The sequence below is a fragment of the Penicillium taxi genome (genome assembly GCF_028828555.1).
Source record: "Penicillium taxi strain IBT 34144 chromosome Unknown utg000005l_segment0_segment0, whole genome shotgun sequence".
Classification (NCBI taxonomy): domain Eukaryota; kingdom Fungi; phylum Ascomycota; class Eurotiomycetes; order Eurotiales; family Aspergillaceae; genus Penicillium; species Penicillium taxi.
Genome location: NW_026643207.1, coordinates 3,712,258 through 3,739,039, shown reverse-complemented (window position 1 = coordinate 3,739,039; position 26,782 = coordinate 3,712,258). Strand labels below are relative to the sequence as shown.

Here is a 26,782-nt window from a genome sequence, read left to right as displayed (position 1 = left end):
CATAGTATAATAAGGCTGATGTCATTATACAGACGATCGGCGAGGAACCAATCATCCCCCTGTCCTTCCCTGATTTGGCGGGGAGCTCCAGGGCCGTTACTTCGGCGGCAATTCAAAAGTCAGCCACTACCCTCATTGTGTCACTAGTGTAGGCGCCTTTGGGCCTACTTTACAAGGGTTTGATCTACCTTTCTTCCTCTCTCATACTACTTCAAACAACTCTGGATCATGCTTCTTTTTCTTACGCTGACAGTACTTGAAGTGAGGTAGACAAAAAAAAAGACTGCAAGGGATCTAGATGACCTCTCAATTGTCCACTCCAATCTTGCTCTCCACAGCATTAAAGTCTCGCTATCACTTCTCTATTTCTGATCAACGCGTTGATACGCATCATTGATCACCATGGCAAACGCCCTAGAAGAGGCTCTCGAGAATGCCGGTGGGCATGGTACCTCGTCCCAGGGTGTTTCAATCAAAACTTTCTTAGCCTCGCTGGCGACGGCTATTGTCGTCTTCGCTGTCGAATTTCTGCTCTTCCTATTGCTCAAGGGCAAACTAACCCGCATCTAGTAAGTTTACCTTAACGAGCGAGTATTTAAGACCTAAACTGACTCATGCGCCTTCACAGTCAACCACGAACCTATCTGGTGCCGGATCGAGAGCGAACTAAGCCATCACCACCAGGTCTCTTTCGCTGGATTGGTCCAGTCTTTCGCACATCTAGCTCTGAGTTCATCCAGAAATGTGGACTCGATGCCTATTTCTTTCTTCGTTATCTGCGCATGCTGCTGAAGATCTTTATCCCTCTTGGCTGCTTGATCTTACCGGTCCTGATCCCTCTGAATAAAGTGGGTGGGAAGGGTACGACATGGGACAACTCCACTTCAACCCATACCCAATGGAATGTGTCCGGCTTGGATCAGCTGGCTTGGGGTAATATCAAACCAACGAATACAGACCGATACTGGGCCCATTTTATTATGGCACTCATTGTCGTGATATACGTGTGCGCTGTATTCTTCGATGAACTGAGAGGTTATATTCGCCTACGTCAGGCCTATTTGACCTCCCCTCAACATCGGCTTCGAGCCTCTGCGACCACCGTGCTAGTAACTTCTATCCCATCTAATTGGCTTAATATCGATTCTCTTGATAATCTCTTTGATATATTTCCGGGTGGTGTGCGGAATATTTGGATCAATCGCAATTTTGATGACTTAAACGAAAAGGTTAAGGCAAGGAACGGCCTTGCGCTCAAACTTGAGGCCGCAGAGACGGATCTGATTGCCAAATGCAAAAAGATGCATTTGAAGAAACTCAAGGCAGATGCGAAGAAGGCTGGGAAAATAAAGAGCGCCGATCAGAACCGCGAGAAAGCTGTTGCTGATCAAAGTGCGTCCCAAATGGCAATGGGCCCTGGTGTGAGCTCGGGTAATCCCCACCAGGCTCATACGGTGCGTGAGGCTCTTCATGATTCAGACAGACCTGCAAGACAGCCCTCTCGCCGAGCGCGACATATAGTAATTGACCCAGCTATGGCAGTAGGACAAGGCGTCGGAAAGTTAGGCAAAACGGTGCTTGGTGGTCTCAAAAAGGTCGAAAATGGACTTGATAGCACATTGACTCGGACTGGCGGTTACGTTGAGTCGGCCGACTATGGATTGCCCCCTCGTGGTCCCACTCCAGGGGATGAAGACTATGAGAACGACTTAGACCAAGACGCCTACAACGAAGTCTCCTTGTCAAATTCCAGGCCACAGACACCCGAGCCAGCTCAAGGTGATAGCATGTGCCGTGATACCAAGACGTCGCCGCCTAAGCGGCCGTTTTGGAAAAGTCCAGGCTCAAATCTTTCAATCCTTTCTAAGCACTCAAAAAACTCCGACCCGGAACCTGATGAATATCCCCTCACTGCGCCCGATTCCCCTGTCACTGATACGCATAATGGCACTTCAACTAAGGTGGATTCCAACCAGGAGAAGAAGCGTAAGCACGGTCACAAAGAGGGTGCTGAAGCGGAAGGAGAACAGTACCCAGTCGCATACAACGAGGCTTTCGAGAACGAAGATCATGGAGAGCCAGTGTGGAAAAAGTACATCAGGCCAAAGGATCGTGGCACGATGCGCCTTCCCATTTTCGGATGGAGCTGGATGCCATCAATTTGGCTCCTCGGCAAAAAGGTTGATACTATTGAGTACTGTCGGAAGGAACTCGCTCGATTGAATCTGGAAATTGAAGTCGACCAACAACATCCCGAGCGCTTCCCTTTGATGAATTCAGCATTCATTCAATTCAATCATCAGCTTGCTGCACACATGGCTTGTCAAGCTGTCAGTCATCATCTTCCTAAGCAGATGGCCCCACGAGTTGTCGAGATCTCCCCCGATGATGTTATTTGGGACAATATGTCCATGAAATGGTGGGAGCGCTACCTTCGGACTTTCGGAATCATTGCACTGGTATGTGGAATGGTTGTAGGGTGGGCATTCCCCGTTGCTTTCACAGGCCTGCTCTCCCAATTGTCCTACCTAGAGGGAACCTTTTCGTGGCTCGCCTGGATCAATAAATTGCCAGAGTGGTTTATTTCGGCTGTCCAGGGTATTCTACCTGCACTTTTCTTGGCCATATTAATGGCAATCTTGCCTTTGACTCTTCGATTCCTGAGTCGAACACAAGGCCTTGCAACCGGCATGGCAATTGAACTTACGGTTCAGAAATATTACTTTGCATTCTTGTTTGTGCAGCTTTTCCTCGTTGTTACTATCGCATCCAGTTTTTCAACTGTCATTGAAAAAGCCACGAATGTGACCAGCTGGCCGGAGCTCTTGGCCCAGAACATCCCCAAATCTAGCAACTACTTTTTCTCCTACATGATTCTGCAGGCAATGTCTGTCAGTGCGGGTGCCTTGGTCCAGATTGTTGGTTTGGTCAGCTGGTTTATTCTTGCTCCCATCTTGGATTCCACAGCCAGAAAGAAGTGGGCTCGTACTACTAACTTGAATCAAATGCAGTGGGGGTCTTTCTTCCCAGTTTATACAACCCTCGCCTCAATTGGTATGTTTGATCAATTTGGAAAAAAGACTATTTATCATGAAAACTAACATTGAATACTAGGATTAATCTACTGCGTGGTTGCGCCTCTCATTCTGATTTTCAACGTCATCACGTTTGGGCTCTTCTGGTTTGTCTATCGTTACAACACGTTGTATGTGACCAAGTTCCGTTTTGACACCGGCGGTCTCTTGTTCCCTCAAGCCATTCACCAGCTTTTCACTGGCCTTTACATCATGGAGCTGTGTCTGGTCGGTTTATTCTTCCTGGTTCGAGACCAAAATAATGGAGTCGCATGCAAAGGTCAAGGAATTTGCATGATTATCGTGCTTGTCCTAACTGTTGGCTATCAACTGCTACTCGACAATGCATTTGGCCCTCTGATCCGGTACTTGCCCATTACTTTGGAGAATGAAGCGGTGCGTCGTGATGAGGAATTTGCTCGTGCCCAACACGCCCGGCTCGGTCTCACAGTCGATGATGAAGCCGAAGAAATTGATCACATGGAACAGCACCTTGCTGAACAAGATCAAGATGAGGGCCACCAAGACCAAAACATCGAATTAAAAAGTTTGGAGCCAGGTGATCAAAAGTTGCAACACCAATCAAGTGACCGACTGCACAAAACCAAATCGACCCGCAATCAATCTTCCTGGGCCACTCGATCGCCAAATCGGCGGTCCAAGTTTTTCGGAATCAATTCCGCCACCAACAGCCCAACAATCAATACCTTGCGAGATCGAATGGCGAATGATGCCGAAAACCAAGGACCACCCACTAAAACGATGGGCCATTCCCTCTTTGCGGGCCTTAACGACGAATTGGAGGATCTCACACCCGATGAGCGCGACCAATTGGTACAACGTGCATTCCAGCACGAGGCCCTTCGAGCCAAACGACCTGTCATCTGGATCCCAAGAGATGAGATGGGTGTCAGTGATGATGAGATTTACCGTACTCAACGGTTCAGTAAACACATCTGGGTCAGTAATGAGTACCAAGCGCTGGATGGAAAAGGACGAACAATCTTCAGTCGCAGTCCACCAGACTTCTCACAGGTTGACCTGATCCAGTTGTGATTCATGCATATCATGAGCGTTTCGTGTGTAATAATTTTCGAGCGTCACATTTGTTCATACATAGAAGCCGATCATTTCTTTCCATAAGAGTGCATTTCACATCGTATATTCTATCTTCAGATAATCTAATCCATAAAACGGCAGAGTGGCAACCGATAGTTATCCACTACCCAGTAAGCCCGTCGCACGCCTTCCCACTCGCCCTCCAACTTGGGGACAGGGATATCCTCCCAATCAACGTCAAATCCAGCCTCAAACAGATCCATCTCAGCAACTTTCTGATAAACATCATACGAAATCTGCCGATCAGCCCCCATTCCATTAAAGAAGCCCCATTTGCCAGTCTGCTCTAACAACCCAATAACCTCCTCGGAAAAGAAATCCCGGAAATCAGAATACGACTCTGCGAATGTATCATAGTAGATAGCATCAAACGTTTCTCCAGCACCGACAAGGCCAGGCAAGATATCCTGCCATCGCCCCTCATGAATGACAACACCAGGCTTAGTATCCCATCCACGACGCTTCATCTCCGCAACAACATCCGGATGCGCCTCGATGATATGATGCGCTGCAGGACTCTGCTCCTGCAAGAATCCATCAACAATGCCCATTCCATGCCCAACATTCAGAACCTTGAGCCCAGGACGAGGGAGCAGCGCTTGTGCGGATTTGCGCATGATATCGCTCTCCCAGCGCATCATGACGCCATTCTGGTCTGAGTCCAAGATACGATCGTTTGAGATGTTGAGCGAGGAATCGAGGTACCCCCTGTTCGACACACCCGGGTTGTCAGGCGTATCCGTTTCTGTAGAAGCGGGTTCGGATTCGGGTTTTTGGTCTGCAGAGGCATCGACAAGTTCAGGCGCGACCTCATCGACATCGTCTTTCTCCTCTGTGTCCTCTTCCTCGTCATCGTCGTCAGATAGCTCTTCGTACCCGTCCAGCCGACTCAAAAGCATTTCAGCCCGAACACCAGCATCGACAATAAGCTCGTAAAGCTCCAACGCTTTAATGCGTCGTGCCAGACAGCCGGGTGTCTCGTTGCTGTTATCAAGATCATTCCAGATAGCGCCCTCCTGCAGCAAGAATCGAACAGTCTCGACTCCAGACTTCGTTAGTTCAGGATCAACAGAGCTGGTGTCGTCCTTCGCTCCGTTAGTCTCTGCGCCGTTCACGCCATTGGCTTCGTCTTCTGAATCCGGTTCGCAGGCTGCGATAGCGGCGTGGAGAGGCGTGTAGCCTGTCTCTGGATCTTTGACGTTTGCTGCGTCAGGGAGGACTGATTGGGTGCGCACCAGACGGCGGAGCTTGGGGATGTCATGTTGCGACGATGCGAGTAGAATCTCTTGCACGTCTAGGTCCACGTCGATTTGAGTGATCTGGATCTGGGAACCTTCTGCCATTATGGCGAATTCTCTGAGATTTGAATGGGATGTTAGTTATTGCCACTAATAATACAGCTACTGGGCATGCTGAAATAAGATATTCTTCAATTCATCATCCTTCTTACCTTAATTAAAGATATCTCGAATGTAAGTCTAAGTTTGAAGAAATGACGGCAGAAAAAAACGGTATTTCTACTCGCCGCCTCCCCCGCGTCGAAAATTATATCTTGGCGTTGCGATAGAAATTATTCTCGAGGTTTACTTGTAGCTGAATATACGTAGCAGCAAATTAACCTTTCAAATATTTTCACGAGTTGAAGAGAGAAGAGAACATTTTTTGTTGCTCGTTAAAATAAACTATTTGTACACAACTACACAATCCGGGCGCTCAATTAAGTGTAATTTACTTGCTATCCTCGGTCGAGGCATTGACATTCAATCCCAAGCCCTGAGTGTCAAGGTAAAGCTTGTTCTTGCCACCGTTCTCTTGGAGAATTGTAGCGATTTGACGGGCGTTCTCGATCTTGCGAAGCTCGATGTAGCTCTTGCTCTTCTTGATTGCATCGCCAATAAGTTCGGCCGAGCGGGCCTCACCTTGCGCACGAACAATGAAGGCCTGCTTTTCTTGACGAGCCTTATCGACTAGGAAGGCAGCACGTTGTGCATCTTGCTGGGCTACCTGCTTCGCCTCAACTGCGGCAGTGAACTCCGGGGAGAAGGTCAAGTGCTATGGAGAATAGATGTTAGAAAATTGCACATCACACTAGGGCACAGATAAATAAACTTACGGTGAGTGAGACATCGTCCAGAGCAATGTTGAATCGTGCCGCGCGGCGGGCTAGGTTCTCCCGCACCAGTCGAGCAACATTCTCGCGCTGGGTGATCAACTGGCTCGCGTTGAATTGGGCAACGACACTCTTCAGCACCTCATTGACGATGGAAGGCAGGACTCGTTCGTCAAAGTCTTGGCCGAGGGTTCGGTAGATCTGTGGCAATGCATCGATTCGGGGTTTGGAAAGCACACGGCAGGTGATGTTGACCATTTGCAAGTCCTTGGTTCCAGTCAAGGAAGGGATGTTGCGCGGCTTGGCGCGGACATCATAGATGATAGGAGTCTCAAACCAGGGAATGCAGAGATGGGTTCCTGCATTAATTCAAAGAGATTAATTCCAGCCTGCTTTACGGGTTCCAAGGTCATACCTTCGTTGTAGATTTCCTTCCGCACACCACTAAACCTGGAGTATTTGATAGCGCGGTGACCACCATCGACTAGATAAATTAATATCACTGGACCAACTTTAAATGTCAGCGAACATGCTTACCGTTGAAAAGCGAGTTTGAAACTGCCCAGCTGCCCACACCGAGCAAGACGAGGGAGCCGACCAACCCAAAACCGCCGCGACCGCCACCACTGCCACCGCTAGGGAATCCACCAAAGCCAGGCTTGCGCTTGTTCAGCATGAGCTGCAGTCGCTCCCAAGCCTCTCGTTGATTTTGAGACATGATGTAGAGATTGATGTAGCGGAAATCTAGATGGGTCTCGTTGGGACGGGAAGTTCTAAGAAGGTGCTGTTCCGGGCGGTGAAGCAAGTCAGGCAGAATGATCGCTCATCTCTTTTGCGCAACAGCTTTGCCATAAATTCACTTTCTCATCTAACAACATCGCGATTATGGCTCCTGATCGCTCGGGAAAGAGCGTATTTCTGGGGAACATCCCCTATAGTAAGTACTCCATCGGCTTCTGAATAAAAAGCTTCTATTCACATCTGACCTACCCCCGCAGATCTGACGGAGGAGCAAGTCAAAGACATCCTCAGCACCGCTGGCACTGTGACTAAATTCCGCCTGATGATGAACCCAGAGACTGGAAAACCGAAGGGATATGGGTTTGCAGACTTTTCAGATGCAGATGCTGCAGCTTCTGCAGTGCGAAATCTCAACGATTATGAAATCATGGGAAGAAAGATCCGTGTCGACTGGCCTCACAACAATGAAAAAGACGCTATTCCTCCTGATTATTCGCAACAATCTGGACCCACGAATCAAGATACTACTCCACAGCTTCCCCAAATCCCAGGCGCTGCCCCTCTGCCTCCTCTTCCTCCCGGGATCGAGCTTCCACCTCACCTCGACTGCCCGAACGCCATATCCCATACACTTGCCTCCCTTCCCCCAAATCAGCTTCTTGAAGTTCTCAGTCAGATGAAATCTCTCGCTGTTGCAGATCCAGCTCGTGCAACCGAGCTCATGCGCCAAGCTCCTCAGCTCGCCTACGCCATCTTCCAGGCATTACTTTTGATGAACCTGGTTGAGTACCAACTTCTGGGATCCATTGTTGAGCAAGCCGCTGCTCAGCCTGTGCCTACCCCTCAGTATCAACAATATGGCGCTATTCCAAATCAAATTTCCACGCCTCCGGTTGCCGCTTCTGCTTTTGCTCCCCCACCTCCTCAAGCACCTGCTCCACAGCAACTCCCAAGTCAGGATGATCTTCTTCAACAAGTCCTTAGCATGCCACAGTCTGCAATTGACGCCCTTCCGCCAATGGAGCGCAGTCAAATCATCTTGCTCCGCCAACAGTTGATGCAGGGCGGCATGCGGTAGAAGGGCTTCAATGTCGTTTTTTTTTTTTTCATTTAGCAGCGGGATTTACAATTCGGATGCTCTCTGGTTTGAATGGGTTTTTCTTTATGAGAAAGCGCAAGTGCGGCGACACAGCTACATATTCAACGCGAGGCTGGCGCATTGGGAGTGTTTTTTGAAGTTTCTTCAAGTTCTTAACTATCATTTTCACGTCTAGCAGCAATGCACTCACTATTTTGTTCTTCATACAAACCTCTATAATTTTGACTCCAATTTTCATCTATCTAGACGTAAATCTGAAGGTTTAAATCATTACGTTGGCATTGCCTTCGATTGAAACCAAGAGTCCAGCCCTATAAACACGTGAGCACGCGAACGTCAATGCGTAGCAAGTATTTGAAATGAGTCAACACGGCTCGTAGCCTCCATGGTCACATTCTATTGAAGTAAACCATCTTGGGAATAACTAGAAACAAAAGCATATAGAAAGACGAGAATAAATTGATGAGGCACAGTATGCTGGTGGTGTTGTGAAAATAATGATGAACATAATGCGATAGTAGAGCATTCAGTCCGAAGCCGATTGGCGTATTCACTAGCGCGCGTTAGCGCCGGCTGTGGCGCATTTGAATAGATATTTATGACATTACACAAATCACTACAAGTAAATATTTTAGAAAAACTAAATCTCTCTACTCATGTACCTCGCTGTTAACGTCACTAAAACATTTTATATTTGAAAGCCGAAGATCTATCTACCGCTTTAAAAAAAAAAGCGATTATGGCCCCAGACAACCTTGGAAATGGATAGTTCATTCCATACATTCATTAACTCCAGAATCCCTTTCGCAGTGCACATCATAAACCACGACCCACATCATGTATAATAGATCAGATTGAAGTTTCTTGCAATCTCATTTTTCTTGATCAAATGCCTGGAAAGAAATGACTTGGTTTCACGCTCAAATGAATATTGTAGTAATTCCGACTAATTCGTCGTGTGAAAGCTCACTAAAAGAGAACTACCCATCATTTCCAAGGTCTAATGAATGACAATTATTTTTCGGAGTTATGAGCAACTTCTCATACAATGAATTAAAAGCCAAGAGCTGTTCTCGCAAAATCGTTGGAAGAAGCATATCCTGTCATAGCTGCGTTGCAGTGCCAGTCAAGGCATGAAACACTCCAATGAGTCGTCTTCGACGACTCAGAGCGTTCAAGTTAACCATGCCCCACCCACTGTATAAATTCTGATTCAATCTCAGTTTGTAATTCTTCCTCGTCACCTCTTCCAAAAATCATTAGAGAACAACCTTTGATTTTTCACTCCTTGAATAACAATTCCAACTTGTATTTTGGGAACAGCATTGTTCTGACTTCTTGAATGTTTTGAAAAATACCTTTACATCCAAAGACAACCATTTTGGATCGAAGTAAGTCTTCCTTGACGTGGAAGGCATAAACATTTTGTTTGTTGAGAAAAATATCTGACAAAGTTCATCCCAGTATCGAACATGTCAAACACTGATATGAAGCGGGCAGAGTCACCAGGGCTCATATGCCCAAGTGTTGAGCATCAAGAGCTGGATGAAATCCCTGATGAGTCTTCCCAGGAGACTGGTATGAAGCGGGCAGGTTCACCAGGCTTGACTAATCCGAGGATTAAGCGGAAAGAAGTGGACGATTCTCCTGTTGAGCCCTTGTCTGGTGGTGAAGAGATGGATTTGAAACCCTTGTCAGGCGGTATCAAGACCGAGTGCCTGCTAAGTACCGATGAGCCGTCTCATTTGCCGATCAATGCCAGCGACCCTCTCTCTTCAGATGCTGAAAATGAAGAGGCCAAAGGCGGCAGCCATGGCGCATGTGATTTTCCGAGAGAGAGCACACGGAATCTCAACGCGGATCTTCCCCCCATGCACAAGCTTCTTGATATATTCCAGGACATCGCCGAAAGGTCAATGGTACGTGGTTTTGGGACAGTAATCAATGCAATTGGAGGTCGCAGGCTTCGTGTGGCAACCGTATGTTCGGGAACAGAGAGCCCTTTGCTCGCTTTGAGCATGTTCAAGAAAGGTCAGTTATATTCAAACTTGAGGTTGTAGTGGAGTCAATCAGCTAATATCTAACAGGTCTCACTGCCATTGGCATGCAGTTCCCAATCGAGCATGTATTCAGCTGCGAGATTGTTCCTCTGAAGCAAGCATACATCGAGAGAAACTTTTCACCTCCTCTGATATTTCGCGATGTTCGAGAGTTGGGCGGCGACCAAGCGTATGTTATCAAGCATTCCTTCCCCAAATATGAGAGATAATAACCTTCAATATAGGCAAACGGCATATGGAGCATTTGAAGTCGTTCCCAAAGATGTTGATGTGATAATTGGCGGCACAGCTTGTGTTGACTTTTCTTGTCTAAACAACAATAAGAAGACCTTGGACCAACGTGGTGAATCGGGAGCAACTTTCCAAGGTGTGCTTGATTACTCCAAGAACTACCGTCCTCGCATCGTTGTCTTGGAGAATGTTGCTGGAGCTCCTTGGAGTCAATTTGAGATGGCTTGGTTAACGATCAGCTATGTCTCGAGTTGGGTCAGGGTCGACAGCAAGCAATTTTACATACCACACACCCGTGTAAGAGGTTACATGGTTTGTGTCGACCAAGAGAGACTTGAGAGGACTGGGGATTCTGGTGCGATTGATGCGAGTGATCGCTTCAAGACTAAATTCCAAGAATTAGTGCTTCAATTCCACCGTCCAGCGAGCTCACCAGCGAGTTCCTTCATGCTAGACGAACATAGCACAGAATATGAGGAACTTGTGAGAACGACCATGGCACGATCCGGAGCGTCGCCGAATTCAAGTGATGTTCTTTGGACAGCATACCAGAAGCGACATGTTGAATATCGAGAGGCGAATGAGCTGGGAAACGAACGCCCAATAAGCCGCTCAAGGCCAGGATGTTTGAGCTCTCAATTTCCGGATTGGTTCAACATATGGGCTGCGGGACAACCAGAGAGAGTCAGGGAGACGATCGATCTTAAATGGTTGTATTCCAGGAAGCATGTATATGTGGATATTTTCTACAAAGAGTAAGTAAAATAGTTGAAGAAGAAGGAAGGGAAAGAGAATACTGACTAATTATTAATAGGAAGTTCATTGATTTATCACAAGGGGTTGATCGTTCGCCAGAATCTTTCGTTTTTGGCGTTGTGGGCTGCCTTACCCCCCACGGTCTTCCATTTCTCACTTCTCGTGCAAGCCCAATTTTTGGAACCGAAGCCCTCGCTTTACAAGGAATTCCCAACACCGTGCTTTTAACCAGAGAGACTCAGAAGGAAATACAAGACCTAGCCGGCAACGCGATGACATCCCCTGTTGTTGCCTCAATCATCATCTGCGGACTGATCGCCGGCGTTGAGGTTTTTGGTGACCCGAGAGATGCTGAACGAAGCGCCCCGCCAGTTTACCAGCCGAGCCCTCCATTGATCTATTCTGTTGACAATACATATAAACTAGCCAGCTGCGAACCCAATGAAGCATACTGTTTCCTTGATGTCGACAGCAGCGCTTCTTTGGTTGAAAAAGCTGTTGCGGCCGCTCAAATGAAATCCCTCATTTTGCGTGCTCGTCTGAGTGCCCAATTTTGCGCATGTGAACACCAGCTCGGCTCACAAACCCGCTTGCTTCAGTGTACTATTTGCGATTTTTTGGCTTGTTCTACCTGCGCAGGCAATCCCACTCATGCCTACAAGCCGTTGAGGATCCAGGAGCGACAATCCCCTCATGAATTCATCTGCTCTTTGAAGCAAAACTTTCCTATGAAATTGAGACTCAGTGATCTTGCGCATCCGGGTGTCTTGACTCCAGGTATCAATTTCCTGGTTAACACCTTCATTGACCAACTCACTGCCGATAATGGGGTTCACCGGACGATCCCCAGGACAACACAAGAACAAGCTGTAAACATTGCACACAAGGCTTTCTTCGATGAGTTTTGTTTCCAGAAGGTCCGACGCACCAAAGTTTGGACAGTCTTTTATGAGGGTGAATTTTCTCATCTTCATCTTGAAATCGGATTTGATAAGCTCCAATGGACACTGTATCCCAAGATTCCCAAATCGATCACTGGAAGTGACATGTTACGCGTGATATTCGCAAAGCCGATTGCAAGAATGGTTCCCAAGTCTTGCATTTACGAAGGTGACTGGCAGACCAGTTCTCCACTCAGCATTGGTTTCTACCTGACAATCGCTGGATCTGGACATGCAGTAACATCCTATGAGGCAGAATGCGGATTGCCTGAATCGGAAGGAGTCAGTGAAAAGATTTGGTCAGAAATTATTGTTGGCTCCTCCTCACACTCGAATCACAACCCCGTGTGCGGGTTTTGGGGGCCTTACAGCAGTGTAATGAATGATCTTGATGTGGATATTCGTGGCACATACACTCGTATACCTAATTGTGGAATGGCCCTCGCGTCACTCTATAAAATGGATCTTGCGGCCAAGAAACGAGAGTTCGCTCCTTGGGGATGCCACGGCATGACGCTCTCCACACAAGAACGTGTCCATGCGTTCGAGGAAAAGTACCCGCTGTCCAAGTCAATGGATTGGGTTTATCTATTCTTCGATCCACAGAAGATAGGTAACAGCCTAAATGATCACTTTTCTTTTTCGTTCGAGCATCATCCCCTGACTGGACATGAACAGCGAAAAGCAATTGCAGCGTTGACCGATGAGTTCAAACCACACTATCTTGTCCACAAAACTGCAAACAGCCATAAAACGTTTGCTGGATATTTTCGACGCTTCAAAACGTGCCGAGATGCCAAGATTGCACCCTGTGTGGTGCCTCCAGAAGAACAACACACATATGCTACTCTGCCTGGCAACGTTAAAATTTCTGTTAGAGCCAGCGACTGTAAAGCTTCATACATTCCACTACTTTGCATGAATTTCACTGGACTTGCACCTGATGGGTCTGAGTATATCGACCCTGCAAAGTCTACGCAGGCATTGGAGGAGTGGGGTCTTAAATGGGCAATGCAGAAAAATTCAGAAATGATGCACCTCTCAGCTTGGAAGGATCTTGATCTTGCGATGGATCTGCCTATAAATGGATCTATCTGCCAATCTTGTGACCCATTACCACCTAAAATGCTTTGGGGTCGGAACGCGGCAAATGCTGTAACTCCCTATGAAGACCCGGAGGGTGCAGCAAAGTTCGAGCGTTCCATCAAAACAAGGACCCCACCCTTCTTGGTCTTCATAGGACATAAAGTGGAGTTCGCATTGAACGTACAGTCGATGGCACATCGTGCTTATGGACATTTGGTCAACACCGGCTATAATACAGACGTGCGATTCCAGTGGCGTCTACTTACAAACACCTTTGATTCGGGACCAAAGCCACGCAACACGTTCATTATCTTCGACAATTCCAAAGACGTCATGTCGGAGCAGCCTCCAGGCTTCCATCTTGATATGCGACCTGAACAGCTCCGATCCTTGAGTTGGATGGTCTCTCAAGAAAGAGAAGACATTGAGTCATTCCTTGAAATGGAGGTTGAGGAAGCTAGATTCCCTGAAGTGTCATGGCAGGCTGAAGTTAAAGTCACCATGCCCAGGAAAATTCGAGGCGGTCTTTGTGCCGACGAAGTTGGATATGGAAAAACGGTCACCATCCTCGGTCTGGTCGATACGCAGTTCGATGCTGATCAGAAGAGAATGAAGGAAGAAATCACAGATTCCCATTTCATTCAAAGCAAGGCTACTCTCATCGTCATCCCTTCTAATGTGTTCAAACAGTGGACGGAGGAGACGTTCAAGTTCCTCAGAAAGAAGTACAAGACTTTGGAAATCAAGAACGTCAAGCAGCTTCAGACTTGCTCTGTCTCAGATATTCAGGAAGCTGATATCGTTTTCCTTTCCTGGGCTGTTCTAGAGTCTGACCGATACTACGAGGCCATGCAACATTTCACTGCTTCTCCGCGGGCCCCGAAAAGTGGAAGACAGTTTGATCAGTGGTTCGATGAAAGCAAGCGTTCTCTGCGAGAACTGATCCACAACTTGAATGAGTATGGGCCCGAGTCACTCCCGAAGGATGTGGAGGAAAGACAGCAGCGGCTTGACGAAGATCAAGCAAACTCTAGATACACCCCCTCTTTTCGGCTCAGGGGCGCAAAGTTTGCAGCAGCTCAGGAGAAGGAGAATCTCTCAGTAATCCCTGAGAAAGATGAGAAAGTCAACAAGAAGGGTGGAAAGCAGAAAAAAGAGGATAGGAAACCATTGACTTCGACTGAATACCGAAAGAAGTTCAATGTGGGTCCAGAAGCCTCTTCTATGATATTCCCCTTGCTCCACAGCTTCCACTTCAACCGAATTGTTGTTGATGAATACACTTACGCTGGAGAAGTTCGACAACTCCCTCTGGTGGAATTGTCAGGACGATCAAAGTGGATCCTATCTGGTACGCCTTCACCGTGCGAGTTTGCTGATATTAAGAGCATTGCCCGACAGCTCGGAGTTCATTTGGGAATTGACGATGACTCCAACGTTGCTACCAATAATTCCCGTCTGAAGGCCATCAGAAAGCAGATGACTGCCGTTGAGAGTTTTCTTTTGTACAAGCGCGCGTGCAGTGATCCGTGGTATGAGGCTCGCCATGAGCACGCGCAAAAGTTCCTCGATCAATTCGCACGACAAAATAAAGCCGATACTGGTGAAATACCGTTCAAATCTCACTACGGTGTGGCTGTGATGAACGATCGAGAGAAATATATCTATGGCTTGCTGCATAGCCATTTTGCCAACAACGATGGAATTAAAACCCGAGTCCAAGGCTTCACGAACAACCGTACCATTCTTGAGATTAATACACGCATCAAATCTTCAAAGTCTCCGATAGAGGCTTTAGTTCAATTTGGATTAACTCCATGCCATGGCCTCCGGTCGAGCTCCAAGTTGGACAGCATTGTGAAGATTATTAAGAGCACTCCGAAAGAGGACCAGGTGATCGTTTTCGTCCAGTTCATGGACCTGATTGATTCCGTCTCGAGTTCTCTGACAAAAGCTGGAATTGAAAACCGGGCAGCCAAACTGAGTCGCCTTGCGAGTACCACCGAGTTCATCGACAGCTCCAGTGGCAAAAGCTCGCCGTTTGTCAAGGTCCTCATCCTACCACTCGGTAACGTTATGGCAGCTGGCCTGTAAGTATTCTCCTTATCCATTTACTATTAATTTCTTTCTTTTTGATCTAAACTGACTTGTTACGTTTGATAGAAACTTACAGTGCGCCAACCACGTCATCTTCATTTCTCCGCTTGTCGTTTCCGAGATTCATGAGTATGGATCAGGAATGACACAGGCGATTGGACGGGTTCGCCGCTATGGACAGAAGAAGACTGTTCACTGTCACCTCATGATGACCGCGCACACAGCCGACGTTAACGTGTTCGAGGATATGAACAACGTTCGTGTGTATCTTAATTCTATTGACAATTTGGTGATGGCTCTCCACGTGCCGGTACGTCAGGAACTCTCCGCTGGGCATTTGCCGATCCGCGGTCCATCGACAGATTTCTATCGCCAACTTGACGACAGGTCTGAGTGAAGTAGCGTAAGGGGCCTAAATTTGGCTTAATGAATTCCGTGTTAACCCAAAAGTTTGACTAAATAAAGAAGAAAAGACAAAGGGTGGGTGGCCTTGAAATGTATTACTATTGCTTTCTAGATCTAGGATGTACAATTTGTCCTCGCATGAGCCTGCTATTTGATTTCCAACTTTTCCCAGGGTTTATCTTTCACTGTAAAATCATGTAGCTTCACGAGTACAGGCCTCAAAATTTGCGCATTAGTTCGTCTCACAGGGCCGCCTAGAGGTAGAAATTGACAATTTCTTGCTCCCATTCTTTGGGATTTTCAATTCCACGAACTCCATCACCTTCCGAATTAAGTGGAGATAATTTGCCATCCCAAGGCTAATGAATACATAGAACCCTGGAGGGAGTGGAGTTACTTCGATTTTGAAAACACCTGTATTATGGAAAAAGATTTTGATTTCAAGCGATACAGCTATATTCGAAAACAGATTCCCCCTCTGATAGACACATGTTGTTTCTCGGCCCGTACCCGAAACCACTCAAATTTTTATTTGGCTAGGCTGTAAATAATTCTTTTCTAAAAATATATTCCATTTAACGTGTGTCTGTCCGAGGGGGAATCTGTTTTCGAATATAGCTGTATTTAATGGCGAACGCTGCCAAAAATGAATTCTAACCGTAACTAATGACTGATCTTTCGACAAAAATCGTAACAGAGTCCTTATATAGGTATCTCCGGCCTCCTCGGCCCGGCTTCAGGAACGCGCCTTAATAAGGCACAGCACGATTCTCTCGCACCCAGATTTGCTCCTCGGCACTTTTGAACGGCGGAGGAATAAGACCATTGATTTTCCAGAGCCTTCTCTCGGTCTCGTCGACATGATATTCGAAATCATATCCCTTGTCCGTGATATGGGGCTTCATAACTCCATCCAAGCGCGAAGTTGTATCGAGATACATGGCATCCACGTCTGGCACATGAATAGCGATGTGATTTATGACCACTCGAATAAATGGAGTATCTATATCGGCATTTTGTTTTCCACCAACAAAGACGTTGTCGATATCCATTTTGTGGAACTGGGTCACGACATAGAAGGCTGGGAGGCCTAGTTTGAGGTACATATTCGTAATATCATTTGCAAATGCTTGTTTGGAAGCAGCATCTTTGAATGCGGTTGCTGGGTGATAGATTTGCCAGAGAGGCATGGTGGATCAAGCTGATGTTTGAAAAATTCGGAGTTTTTCGGGGAATTGTTTGAAATTTTGGTAGGTATATGTGGATCTCAAGGCTCAATGGATTTGTAGGATAATTATCCCGAATTACAGAGGTGAGATCGTCATCTTTATAGCATCTTAATGATCATGATCCTTGATCGCGACCTAGATACACACAATTTCTTGGTGACGGAAGATGTTTGATTTCTCATCCTTCGGAACGACTATTATGGCAAGCTTGAATCGGTTCGGTGACCTGTTAACTAAGACATATACAAGAACCAAAACTGTCTAGATAGTTTAGTCAACATTAAAACATTTAGTTAACTAGCTAGCTAGCCAATTAGTTATGTTGAAACGATGAATAATCGAATCGGGCCGATTTGTGGGGCGAACATTTTAAGGTTAGCTAATTTAGTTACAACCTTAATTTGATTTGTTGTCGTGTACGTCGTGGAATTTAAGATTATTCAACATTCTAAAATCAACTGCAGTGGAATCTAAGATTATTCAACATTCCAAAATCATTTCATCAGCCCGTAAACTAATCGTGATAGTGGGATATACATCAATATCATGTTGTTAATTTCAAAGCAATCGATTATAAATCATTCATTAGAGCCATGGAAGCTTCTACTGGATCTTGCATTCATATAATGCCGTTGAATTCACCAGAAAGAAGCAACTACTTCGAAACATCGAACTTCAGCATCAACTACCTTGACCAAAGTCTTATCTATCACCCTATTCCGACATGTCTGAACTTATTTTCATCACTGGAGCTACTGGCTTCATTGGGGCCCAGACTGTGGAGAATGCGCTGAAGGCTGGATATCGCGTCCGACTCAGCGTTCGGAAAGCTGAGCAAGAAGCCGTCGTTAGAAGCCGCTATCCAGAATTCCAGGATCACATTGAGACAATTGTGATTGCCGACTTGTCAAAGCCCGAGTCTTTCAATACCGCTCTAAAGGATGTTGACTATGTTTTTCACATCGCCTCTCCCATGCCAAAAGATGGAGGTGACATCCATCTTGATTATGTCGAGCCTGCTGTTCAAGCCACTCTATCTATCCTGAAATCCGCTTTGGCTTTCGAGAAGATCAAGAAGGTTTCCGTTGTGTCGTCAGCCCTAGCGCTTAGCCCGGTTGATTCCTTAATTAGAAAGGATTTCATCACAGTGAAAGGTTTGTTATTCCTTTATTATAGAGCCATTGAATTTAATATGCTGACATATAATATAGAAAATAATGGAGAGGTTTTCCCAGTTGATCTATCAGCGAACTTCCCAGATGGCTTCATCGGAGGTGCAGTCAAGTATACAGCCTCCAAAATCTTGGCTCACCAAGCCACTCGAGACTTCCTGAAAAACAACAATCCACAATATAAGCTCATTACAATTCACCCAGTCTTTGTCATGGGTCACAGTTTGATCCAGGATACTGATAAGGACATCGGTGGTATGAATGCAATGTTGTGGCTGTCTCTCTTTTCAGAAAAGCCAGCCATTGGAAACGCATGGGTCGATGTTCACGATGTGGCCGAAGCCCATATTAAGGCTTTGACCGCCGATCTTAAGAGTGGAACTGAGATTCTCCTCTCGACATCTGCGCCGTGGGGTGATGTGGCTTCCTATGTAAAAGAGAAATACCCCTCTCTCGGTTGCAAGTTGCAGCCTCCATTTGAGGGAGGTTGGGACGTTGAAACTCCGACTGCTGATAAGATTCTTGGGCTGAAGTGGCGATCGTATCAGAGCATCATTGACGATGTTGTGAACCAGCAGTTATCCCTCAAGGCCAAGTCGTCTGTTTAGTCTCAGATATGGACTTCTGATGTTTTGTATTAGATAGTGTCATCATGTGACATACATAACTCAACTAATTTTTTCGGCTTTTTCAATTCGTATTTAAATAACCTTCCAGACCTCGAGGCCCCTTCCAAGATGGCTGACCGTATCACAACTAGCCATCTATTTCATTAAATAATGACAAGCTATTCAGCCCAAAGTCAGGTACCTGCCTTACTGCTGTCAGCATCAACATCTTCAGCAGGTATTGAAAACAAATAAGCTCTACGGTGTTTGTTCAGTTCCCGTCTTGGGCGGTTCAATTCGTGTCAGCAAAATCAATAAATTTGAGAGGATAGAAGAACAGAAAATAACTGATAAAAATATGAAATTTGCCGATAGTTAATCGACTTGACTTGATCTTCTTATGGCTCTCAAGCCAAACAAAAACCAAGGACGTACTATACTGTACTGTACATAGTAGAAAATGAAAAACAAAGACGCCCTAGGGGATCATAGTGCAGGGCGCCTAGGCACCTTTTAATTTTGCGCACTGTGGCATCAAATCGACAGGGTCCATCTCCCCCCTGATAACCTCATTATAAATTCCTTCCAATCCGGTATCAAGCATTTGGTTAGTGAAAAGCCTCTTTCTTCCGGTATTCGTTTATGACTGGGCATCCAGAGCTCCATCCTTGCGCATCATGGTTTCCGGGTTCCAGACAGGAGGTTCTTGAAGGCTGGTCAACCCGGCGCTGTTCTCGCAGGTGTTGCGACCGCTCAATGGGCCAGGAGTAGGGATCTTAGCATCAGTGGATGTGGCAGCAGCCTTAAATGCAGTGAGGAGGGATTTAATCGACTCGGGGGTCAGGTCCTCGTAGTAGTCGTCGTTGATCTGGACCATGGGGGCGTTAACGCAAGCACCCAGGCACTCGACCTCGAGAACGGTGAAAAGACCGTCTTCGGTGGTGTGGCCGGGGGTGACACCGAGGTGTTCAGTGATAGCATCAACAATAGCAGTGCTACCGCAGCCGCCAAGCTGGCAGGGGGTCTGAATACACCGGCGTCAGTCAACTGGGTTCGCAACTATAGAGGTAGTTTCCTTACGGTAGTGCAAATCTGGACAAAGTACTTGCCGACTGGCTCGCGATTGTACATGGTATAGAAGGTCGCAACCTCGTAGACACGCATTGGGGGCATCTCAAGCATGCGGGCAACCTCGTTCATAACACTGATGCTGGTGAAGCCGTGCTGGCGCTGGCCGAGGTCCAGCAAGGGCATGACAGCAGCCTTCTTGTACTGCGACGGGTAGCGCTTGAGGATCTCATCAATGACCTTGAGGTTAGAGTCGGTGAACTTGAAAGGAATGTTGACATTGTTGTGAGAGGAGTTCCGGTGCTGCAAAGAGAGAACATCGTCAACGCATTGGCCTTGTTTTATGGTTATCCCCGACGGAGCGCGCCGGGCCAACAGCCTGAGAGGCCCTAAGGATGGAGATACTCACCACGGGGAGGGAGTCGCTGCATCGTTGCGGGGCGACGGAGAAGGATCTATATTGGACGAAGGGGGACTGGCGAAACAGGCGGCCGACCCGCGAAACGGGGAAGAGTTTTGACGCCATTGGTAGAGAGGGGAGCGAGATCAATTGGAGGTGATGAGGTTGAAGAGGAGTTTAACGGATCAAGTTGGCAAGTCGTTTTGCGGGCTGTTGACCAATCAGCGGTAACAGATTACTCCCACATACCCGCTATACAACATTTGATTCTCTTCTTTCTCCTTTCAATTATCAGTGAATAATTATGGATACTGGTGACTGAGCAGTGTTTGGTGATTACTGATACTTGAAAAGAAACGCATGTCGTATAACGAACGAAGGATACGATTACACTCCGTACAGAGTACATCAAGACCCTTCGTCACCAGCTACACATTTTCCATCTTATAAACTTCATACGCAACCTCCTCATAAGGATGCGCCTTAATCAATGCCTTCACAGCATTCAGCATAGTCTCACGCCCAATACACATGATCTCGGCCTTCATCTCCGGCAACTGTTCCAACACACCGACCGCACCAATTGCTGGATTCGCTCCACCATTAGGAAAAAACTGACCCGTTCCAAGTGTTTGGAAACAACAGTCGGTGTATTTGCCCCCGGGGAAGGTGCCGGCACCCGTCAAGAAAATGGCTTTTTTGCATGCCTCCAAGTCAGAGGGCGGAACGAAGAAGATCAGCTTGTAGCGGTCGGGGAGGTTGGAACTTGACGACATGGTGCAGTATGATAAATGGGAGGCTATTTGCCGTCGTAGTGTTGGTCTGGCTGTTATCCAGGGGCTGACAACGATATGGGACATTTACCGACTTTAGTCCAAATGAAGTATTGGAAAGTGCAGGACTTTCTCGTGTGACGGGAAGACCGAGAGGGGGTCATAAGCACAGCTTGGCCTAAAATGGACAGCGCATCAGACCAAAAGTGGTAAGACCAAGTTGCTTACTGATACATCAAGAGAAGGTAACATCTATTTCATGGACGGCTGCTATTCAAAAGTAGGGGAATACATAATCGTCAATCATCTACACCTTCATCTCCGTACCCGCAGCCTTTCGTAACCTGTTCATTACTGCTGCAGCCAAGACACCGTCGAGGGCAGATATCCCTTCCACGTAAATCACATCGACATCCAGCTCATCAAGAGCGCGTAAAGCCGCAAACAGACCATGCGCGATGGTCTCTGTGTCCGTGCCAAGGTGATAGTCATATGCCGTCTTAGTGCGGCTGCTCGGACTACCAGTTTCCTGCACTGGAATGGGAAAGCTGACCAGGTTTTCAAGAGAGTTCGGAACGGGCTTGAGGGTGCTAGCCAAGTCTTCATCGGGGGCAAGGTTCAATCCTTGCTTCCAGTTCCGGGTGCGCACAATACCAATATTGTGTGCGCCAATGGCGGAGTCCTGAAGGTCCTTTTGAACATGGCGCTCGACTCCTGCGGCCTTTGAGGATGATTCGAACAATACAACTCGCGCTTTCGGTGAGTAGTGTCGATACTTCATACCCGGTGCGCGGGGAATTTCCTTCATGTCCAAGTTGCCATCGTTGTAACCTAATGTGACGTTCTCCCAACCGGCGCACTCGCGCAAAGCTTCAATACCGATGCCACCAGGGCGCAGAATGGCCGGTGGGTTGGAAATACCATCTACAACTGTGCTCTCAAGGCCAACACCAGACGGTCCACCATCCAGAATCAAGCTAATTCGATCGTGGAGGTCGTGATACACATGCTGCGCCGTAGTGGGCGAGGGCTTAGTCGAAGCGTTTGCGGATGGGGCGGCAATAGGGCGGTCAGCGACGTGAATGAGAAGACGCGCCAGGGGAGAAGAGGGCAGGCGTACTCCAAACGTCGTCAACTTAGAAGTCACCTCTGGCGCCAAATTAGACCCGGATGGGTTGGGAATGATGATAGTCAAGGGACCCGGCCAGAATCGATCAATGAGAGGTTGGTAGATAGGAGGAATGGAGATACGAGGCGTCGCACATGAGCGCGGGCTTCCCAGCGTGGGGTTGAGGAGACGATCCAGCATATCCACAGAATCAACATGAACGATCAATGGATTGTCGGAAGGACGCTGCTTTGCCTTGTAGATGCCCTGAACGGCGGAGCTACGGGTAGCATCAGCACCTAGGCCATACACGGTCTCGCTGGGGAATGCAACGGGGGTATCACTAGTTCGGAGAAGGTTGGCGGCCTCTTCGATAATCTTAGACTCAGGCGTTTCATTCTTGCACTCATCTGCCCACCACTCCGCCAGAGACCGGTCACCCGGGCCCTGGTTGAGGCGCTGGACAGAGACAACCCGTGTTGTAGAGTCAGGCATTATTAATCTGGAAAGTCTGCGCCGACCAGTGCCAGCGAAAACGCGAGGAAATAGCAGATTGATATGAGCCCAACGGGATGAATGACGCAGTATCCGGGCACACACAATGAGGGGCGAATAGAGGCTCGGGCCCAAATCACACGGCGAATTGGGTGGATTTAAATGACTTGTCCTTCCGGAACCTCTCTAAGATAGCGGCTTGTCGATCATTTCATAAGATATCTGTGGATAGTGACCTATCTGAAAACGCAGGAAAAAAATAGAAACCGTTAATCAAGATGACGTGGAATGACTCAGCACTCGTATCACCAACTAGTTGCAAAAATTCTTATATTTACTTCAACTATTACTCAAGGTATTGTCTACTATTTTCTTCTTACTTTCAGTTAGTGCCAGTTAAATGTAGCTTAATTTTTAAAATTGCTAGTCTCTATAATTATGGCAATTCTATTTATTTTGGAAAGGAAAAGATGAGAGATCTCTTGGGATACATTGATGGCTTGTCTATTTCTAGAATATGCAGTAAGAAACCCCATTCTACTGGCTTCTCTCGACGATTCTTACACCTCTTGTCATGTAACTACGATCTGCTTATTTCTTCTTTCCACCTTTGCCTCCTTTTGTGCCACCTTTACCACCACCTCCCTTGCCCTTGCCTTTATCGCCTCCATCACCACCACCAGCGGTCATGATGCGAACCTTACCGACGGGCATAGTGTTAATGATCTCAGTATCTTTCCACTCCTTGATCAGTTCACCCTCGCGAGCACGGATTCGTTCCGCATCGATGCGAGAGATTCCGACATCCTCAGCATGATCCTTCTTGACCTTGCCTGCAGTAGTTTCAGACACCCAACGACCAATAATCTCCTTAACAGCCTTGCCCTTCTTGACAGCACCTGGTTGCAGCTTGACTTTGTACTTGTATCGGCCAAGAGCTCCCCATGGGGCACAGACAGGGATGGCAGCAAGGATCTCATCGTCCGGGGTTGGCGTTCCAATTAGGGCTGGGATCCAGCTGAGATCTGCGGCTTCGGCGGCGGCAGTTTCTTCGTTATAATCATCGCCTCCATTCTCAGCAAATAGAGCCTGTCGCTTTTTCTCGGCTGCGGCGGCACGCTCGTGTTGTGCCCGACGACGCTGCTTTTGTGCTTCGGCTTCTTGTTCTCGTTGAAGCTTGGCTTCAGCAGCCAGGGCGGCCTTGGCTGTTTGGTTGCCTATTCCGTGAAGTTGGATAGCAAGCTCTCGATCTTCTTCATCTTGATCAGCGTACTTTGCAGCCGCACGCTTTTTCTTGCCACGGGGTTTGGGAGTACGCGCTGGGGTTTTCTCTTGACGCGAATGTTGGTCAGGAGCTGAGGCATTCTGCTGATCCCGTGGAGTAGCTGCAGCCTGGCTTGTTGTGGTTGTTTCGTCATCTTCATCACCTTTCACATTCTCTAGTTGTGGCTCATTCTCTTCGTCAGATTCAGAAGACTCGACTCCAGTTCCTTGTCGAGCTTGTCTCTTTGGATTGCCCTGCTGGAGAGGGTTTGTGTGGGTAGCCTGTTCATCCCTGTCGTCTTCCGCCTCGTCATCTACAGATTTGTCTTCTTCCCGGGCATCCTCTGAGACTTCTTCCGCCTCTTGTATATTCTCTGTAACATTCACAACAGGAACAGGCTGCACTGAGGACTCTTTCTTAGCAGAATTTTCTTCTTGGGGCTCTATGGCGAGAGTTTCTCCATCAACACCAGAAATGCCAAAGTGCTGCTTGTGGTTTCGAACACTCTCTTTGCTAACTTGGAACAAGATAGAAAACCCAAGAACTAACTGCGATGGTGCCAAAAAGTTCTTTTCTCCCTCAGTCTGGAACTGGCCTGGTGGCAAAACCCCACCAATGGAAGTCTTAGATACCTGGTGCGCCTGTACCCACCATGCCGCCATGACAGCCTTAGAGTCCCATGCGATTGAAGTTGCAACGCAAAGGTTTCCTGCTTGCGAGAGAGTACTTGGAGGAATGGGTGAATCAGTACTTCCGGCTCGGTTTTTGACCACAAAAGGCAAAGCACCCTCCAGATCTGCGTGGATGAAGATGTCTCCCTTCTTCAAGTACCGATGGTAGAGCGTTTCGCTCTGCATAGCATCACGGGCCCTAGTTTACTTGTTAGCGATATGATCCCAGTAAGTTCTGATGAGATACGAACCCAAGAACCAAGTAGCCTTCGGACGAGATGAAGAAGATAAATTTCTCAAACCAAAAGGGAACGCGAGCTTGATGCAGGACTTTTTTCTCCTGCTTCAGGCCTCGCTTTAGATCGGCTGTCACCTTCTTCTCATGACTTTTAAGAGCCTTGGTGGAGGACTGCACAGTTCTTTGTTGCTTTTCCGATGCCTGCTTCTTTTGATTATAGTATTTGCTTGCATTTGCCCAAGGTGAAAGACCGAGATCAACGTCAATGGGAAGCATCTTTTCTGTAGATTCTTTTGTTTTCTGCTCTCTCTCCTCGCTATCAGAATCAGACTCGTCAGAATCATCACTCGATTCAGGATCCTCATCCTCAGCCTCGTTGTCGCCGGATTCACCGAGAAGCAGAGTAACTGTGTTCTCGTAGAGCTTGAGAGGAAACTTTATAATCCCAGCCACTGGATTGCCCCGAGTCTTTTCGATCTCGATGAGGCGCGCAATTTCTCCCCAGTCCATTCCTTGTGCGATTAGACCATTGACGGAGTCTATCGCTTCCTGGACTCGGTACATGTTGTCCTCAATGGCAGCAGCCTTCCGAATATGAATCTCTTGTACATCGCTGAGCGCATCGATTCGCTTCCTGTGCTCTTCGCGGACGGCCTCCAGTTTACGTTTGGCAGCCTCCTCTCGATCCGTCAACCGTGATTCAAGTCGTTGAGACTCCAGGGACGAGAAATACTGGTCAACGGTTGCATTGAATCCTTCGAACTCCAGGATCTTGAGCTCCGGTTTATTCTCGAACTGCCGAGGTTTGAATGGATGGAAGTCCTCATAAACAAGACGAGGAGTCTTCGAGGCACTGTCCCCCTCCAAGGGAGCTCGTTTGTCCTCCTTTGCAACGATGTATCCTGAATGTTTGTCGCCTACAGCAAAGCTGTCGGATACTCGCTGGGCCTCCTCCAACACACCCTGTACATCCTGCAAAACAGGTTCATTACCCAAAACTTGATCAAGTGGAAGGGCTGGATCAAGGTCCTTAACAGCAAAAGCGTGATCTAGCAGAAGTGGAGGGTATTCGGGGAAGCCCTGCGACAGAGCCTTGCGCAATACATCAGTGTTCTTCTTTTTCTTCTTACTCGTATTGCTATCTTGGGAGAATAATGCCTGCGCCTTCTCTAGCGTCTCCATTATGCGCTGGGGGGTGATGTCGGGAACGCCGTCATAGTTTTGTTTGTTGGTAACAACGTATTTGATTCCCAGCTTAGCCTCGTCACCTTCGCTCGCATTCACCTGTCGAAACAGCGCAATGATTGTATTCTCGCGATCTGTGACGATAATGTTGCCGCCGGCGAAGAATTCGAGAAACATGTGGTAGGCACCATCGCTGAAAGTAATGTCGATAATGCGATCAGTTCCAATTTGGGAGACTGCAGTGATGCGACGCGATTTCAGGCACTTTCGTACTCGAGCCACGAAGGGTGAGGGAGCAGTCGCGGTTGTGCGGGAGTATTGAGTGATATGAGTGCGGAAACCGGAGTCGACGATGAGTTGGCGGCGATGGTCTGGCTTAGCAAGTTTGAATAGGAAGATTCGCTAGAGGTATCAATAAGTAATTGGCCTCCGATTCCTGATGGAAAGGGTAAAGTACCGAAGATAGGTCGTAGACGTTCGATACCCGGAGACTGACCAGCTCCGCGGCCAGCTCCTGGGTGATGACCTGTGAAAAGTCAATATGAAATTAACCCGAAAAGTTAGTTCAATCGGTACCTTAACGTCAATTGACGAGAACCTTTGCTTCATCGTGGTTGGGACGTTGTAAGAAGAATGGAATTTTCGGCGTGACGTATGCGCGCATGCGGGGCCATAAATCTATCTCGGGCTCTCTTTTAGGAAACATCCTGCCTGAGGTTCAAATCTGAACAGTCAAACACGTTCCAATAAATAACTAACCATTTGAAATCAAGAAGCTGATCTCATAACATTCATCAATAGATGTCATTTGATACTTCTAAGGGTCCAAGGTTAAAACATAGAATTATGGCG

The 26,782-nt window shown here is 47.4% G+C and overlaps 11 protein-coding genes across 11 annotated transcripts; 4 read left to right on the top strand and 7 right to left on the bottom strand.

Moving 5' to 3' along the window:
• Window positions 1-402: 402 nt before the first annotated feature.
• N7495_008696 (putative DUF221 domain protein) lies at window positions 403-4,130 on the top strand (the record flags this gene model as incomplete). Its single annotated transcript, XM_057211347.1, has 3 exons — window positions 403-569; window positions 629-3,054; window positions 3,115-4,130. 3 exons carry the CDS (start codon window positions 403-405, stop codon window positions 4,128-4,130), a joined length of 3,609 nt encoding a protein of 1,202 aa, XP_057060890.1.
• A 125-nt stretch (window positions 4,131-4,255) lies between these two features.
• On the bottom strand, window positions 4,256-5,536 carry rmt2 (protein-arginine N5-methyltransferase; the record flags this gene model as incomplete). The annotated part of the gene is made up of 1 exon (XM_057211346.1): window positions 4,256-5,536. The coding sequence occupies one exon, from the start codon at window positions 5,534-5,536 to the stop codon at window positions 4,256-4,258; it is 1,281 nt and encodes a 426-aa protein (XP_057060889.1).
• A 385-nt stretch (window positions 5,537-5,921) lies between these two features.
• On the bottom strand, window positions 5,922-7,021 carry N7495_008694 (prohibitin subunit PHB2; the record flags this gene model as incomplete). The annotated part of the gene is made up of 4 exons (XM_057211345.1): window positions 5,922-6,245; window positions 6,307-6,662; window positions 6,719-6,787; window positions 6,841-7,021. The coding sequence occupies 4 exons, from the start codon at window positions 7,019-7,021 to the stop codon at window positions 5,922-5,924; spliced, it is 930 nt and encodes a 309-aa protein (XP_057060888.1).
• Window positions 7,022-7,188: 167 nt separating this feature from the next.
• N7495_008693 (putative polyadenylation factor subunit CstF64) lies at window positions 7,189-8,122 on the top strand (the record flags this gene model as incomplete). The annotated part of the gene is made up of 2 exons (XM_057211344.1): window positions 7,189-7,240; window positions 7,302-8,122. 2 exons carry the CDS (start codon window positions 7,189-7,191, stop codon window positions 8,120-8,122), a joined length of 873 nt encoding a protein of 290 aa, XP_057060887.1.
• A 1,493-nt stretch (window positions 8,123-9,615) lies between these two features.
• Window positions 9,616-15,624, top strand: N7495_008692 (putative SNF2 family helicase; the record flags this gene model as incomplete). The annotated part of the gene is made up of 5 exons (XM_057211343.1): window positions 9,616-10,174; window positions 10,231-10,372; window positions 10,428-11,189; window positions 11,249-15,307; window positions 15,381-15,624. Coding segments are annotated over 5 exons (5,766 nt in total), but the record flags the coding sequence as incomplete, so codon positions are not given.
• An 844-nt stretch (window positions 15,625-16,468) lies between these two features.
• On the bottom strand, window positions 16,469-16,909 carry N7495_008691 (tautomerase family protein; the record flags this gene model as incomplete). Its single annotated transcript, XM_057211342.1, has 1 exon — window positions 16,469-16,909. One exon carries the CDS (start codon window positions 16,907-16,909, stop codon window positions 16,469-16,471), a length of 441 nt encoding a protein of 146 aa, XP_057060885.1.
• Window positions 16,910-17,672: 763 nt separating this feature from the next.
• N7495_008690 (dihydroflavonal-4-reductase) lies at window positions 17,673-18,728 on the top strand (the record flags this gene model as incomplete). The annotated part of the gene is made up of 2 exons (XM_057211341.1): window positions 17,673-18,102; window positions 18,160-18,728. The coding sequence occupies 2 exons, from the start codon at window positions 17,673-17,675 to the stop codon at window positions 18,726-18,728; spliced, it is 999 nt and encodes a 332-aa protein (XP_057060884.1).
• Window positions 18,729-19,368: 640 nt separating this feature from the next.
• N7495_008689 (complex I 24 kDa subunit family protein) lies at window positions 19,369-20,322 on the bottom strand (the record flags this gene model as incomplete). The annotated part of the gene is made up of 3 exons (XM_057211340.1): window positions 19,369-19,752; window positions 19,809-20,099; window positions 20,155-20,322. The coding sequence occupies 3 exons, from the start codon at window positions 20,320-20,322 to the stop codon at window positions 19,369-19,371; spliced, it is 843 nt and encodes a 280-aa protein (XP_057060883.1).
• A 302-nt stretch (window positions 20,323-20,624) lies between these two features.
• On the bottom strand, window positions 20,625-20,972 carry N7495_008688 (uncharacterized protein; the record flags this gene model as incomplete). The annotated part of the gene is made up of 1 exon (XM_057211339.1): window positions 20,625-20,972. The coding sequence occupies one exon, from the start codon at window positions 20,970-20,972 to the stop codon at window positions 20,625-20,627; it is 348 nt and encodes a 115-aa protein (XP_057060882.1).
• A 304-nt stretch (window positions 20,973-21,276) lies between these two features.
• Window positions 21,277-22,572, bottom strand: N7495_008687 (L-threonylcarbamoyladenylate synthase; the record flags this gene model as incomplete). The annotated part of the gene is made up of 1 exon (XM_057211338.1): window positions 21,277-22,572. One exon carries the CDS (start codon window positions 22,570-22,572, stop codon window positions 21,277-21,279), a length of 1,296 nt encoding a protein of 431 aa, XP_057060881.1.
• A 591-nt stretch (window positions 22,573-23,163) lies between these two features.
• N7495_008686 (putative DUF814 domain protein) lies at window positions 23,164-26,539 on the bottom strand (the record flags this gene model as incomplete). The annotated part of the gene is made up of 4 exons (XM_057211337.1): window positions 23,164-24,706; window positions 24,759-26,332; window positions 26,388-26,456; window positions 26,507-26,539. The coding sequence occupies 4 exons, from the start codon at window positions 26,537-26,539 to the stop codon at window positions 23,164-23,166; spliced, it is 3,219 nt and encodes a 1,072-aa protein (XP_057060880.1).
• Between the last annotated feature and the right edge of the window lie 243 nt (window positions 26,540-26,782).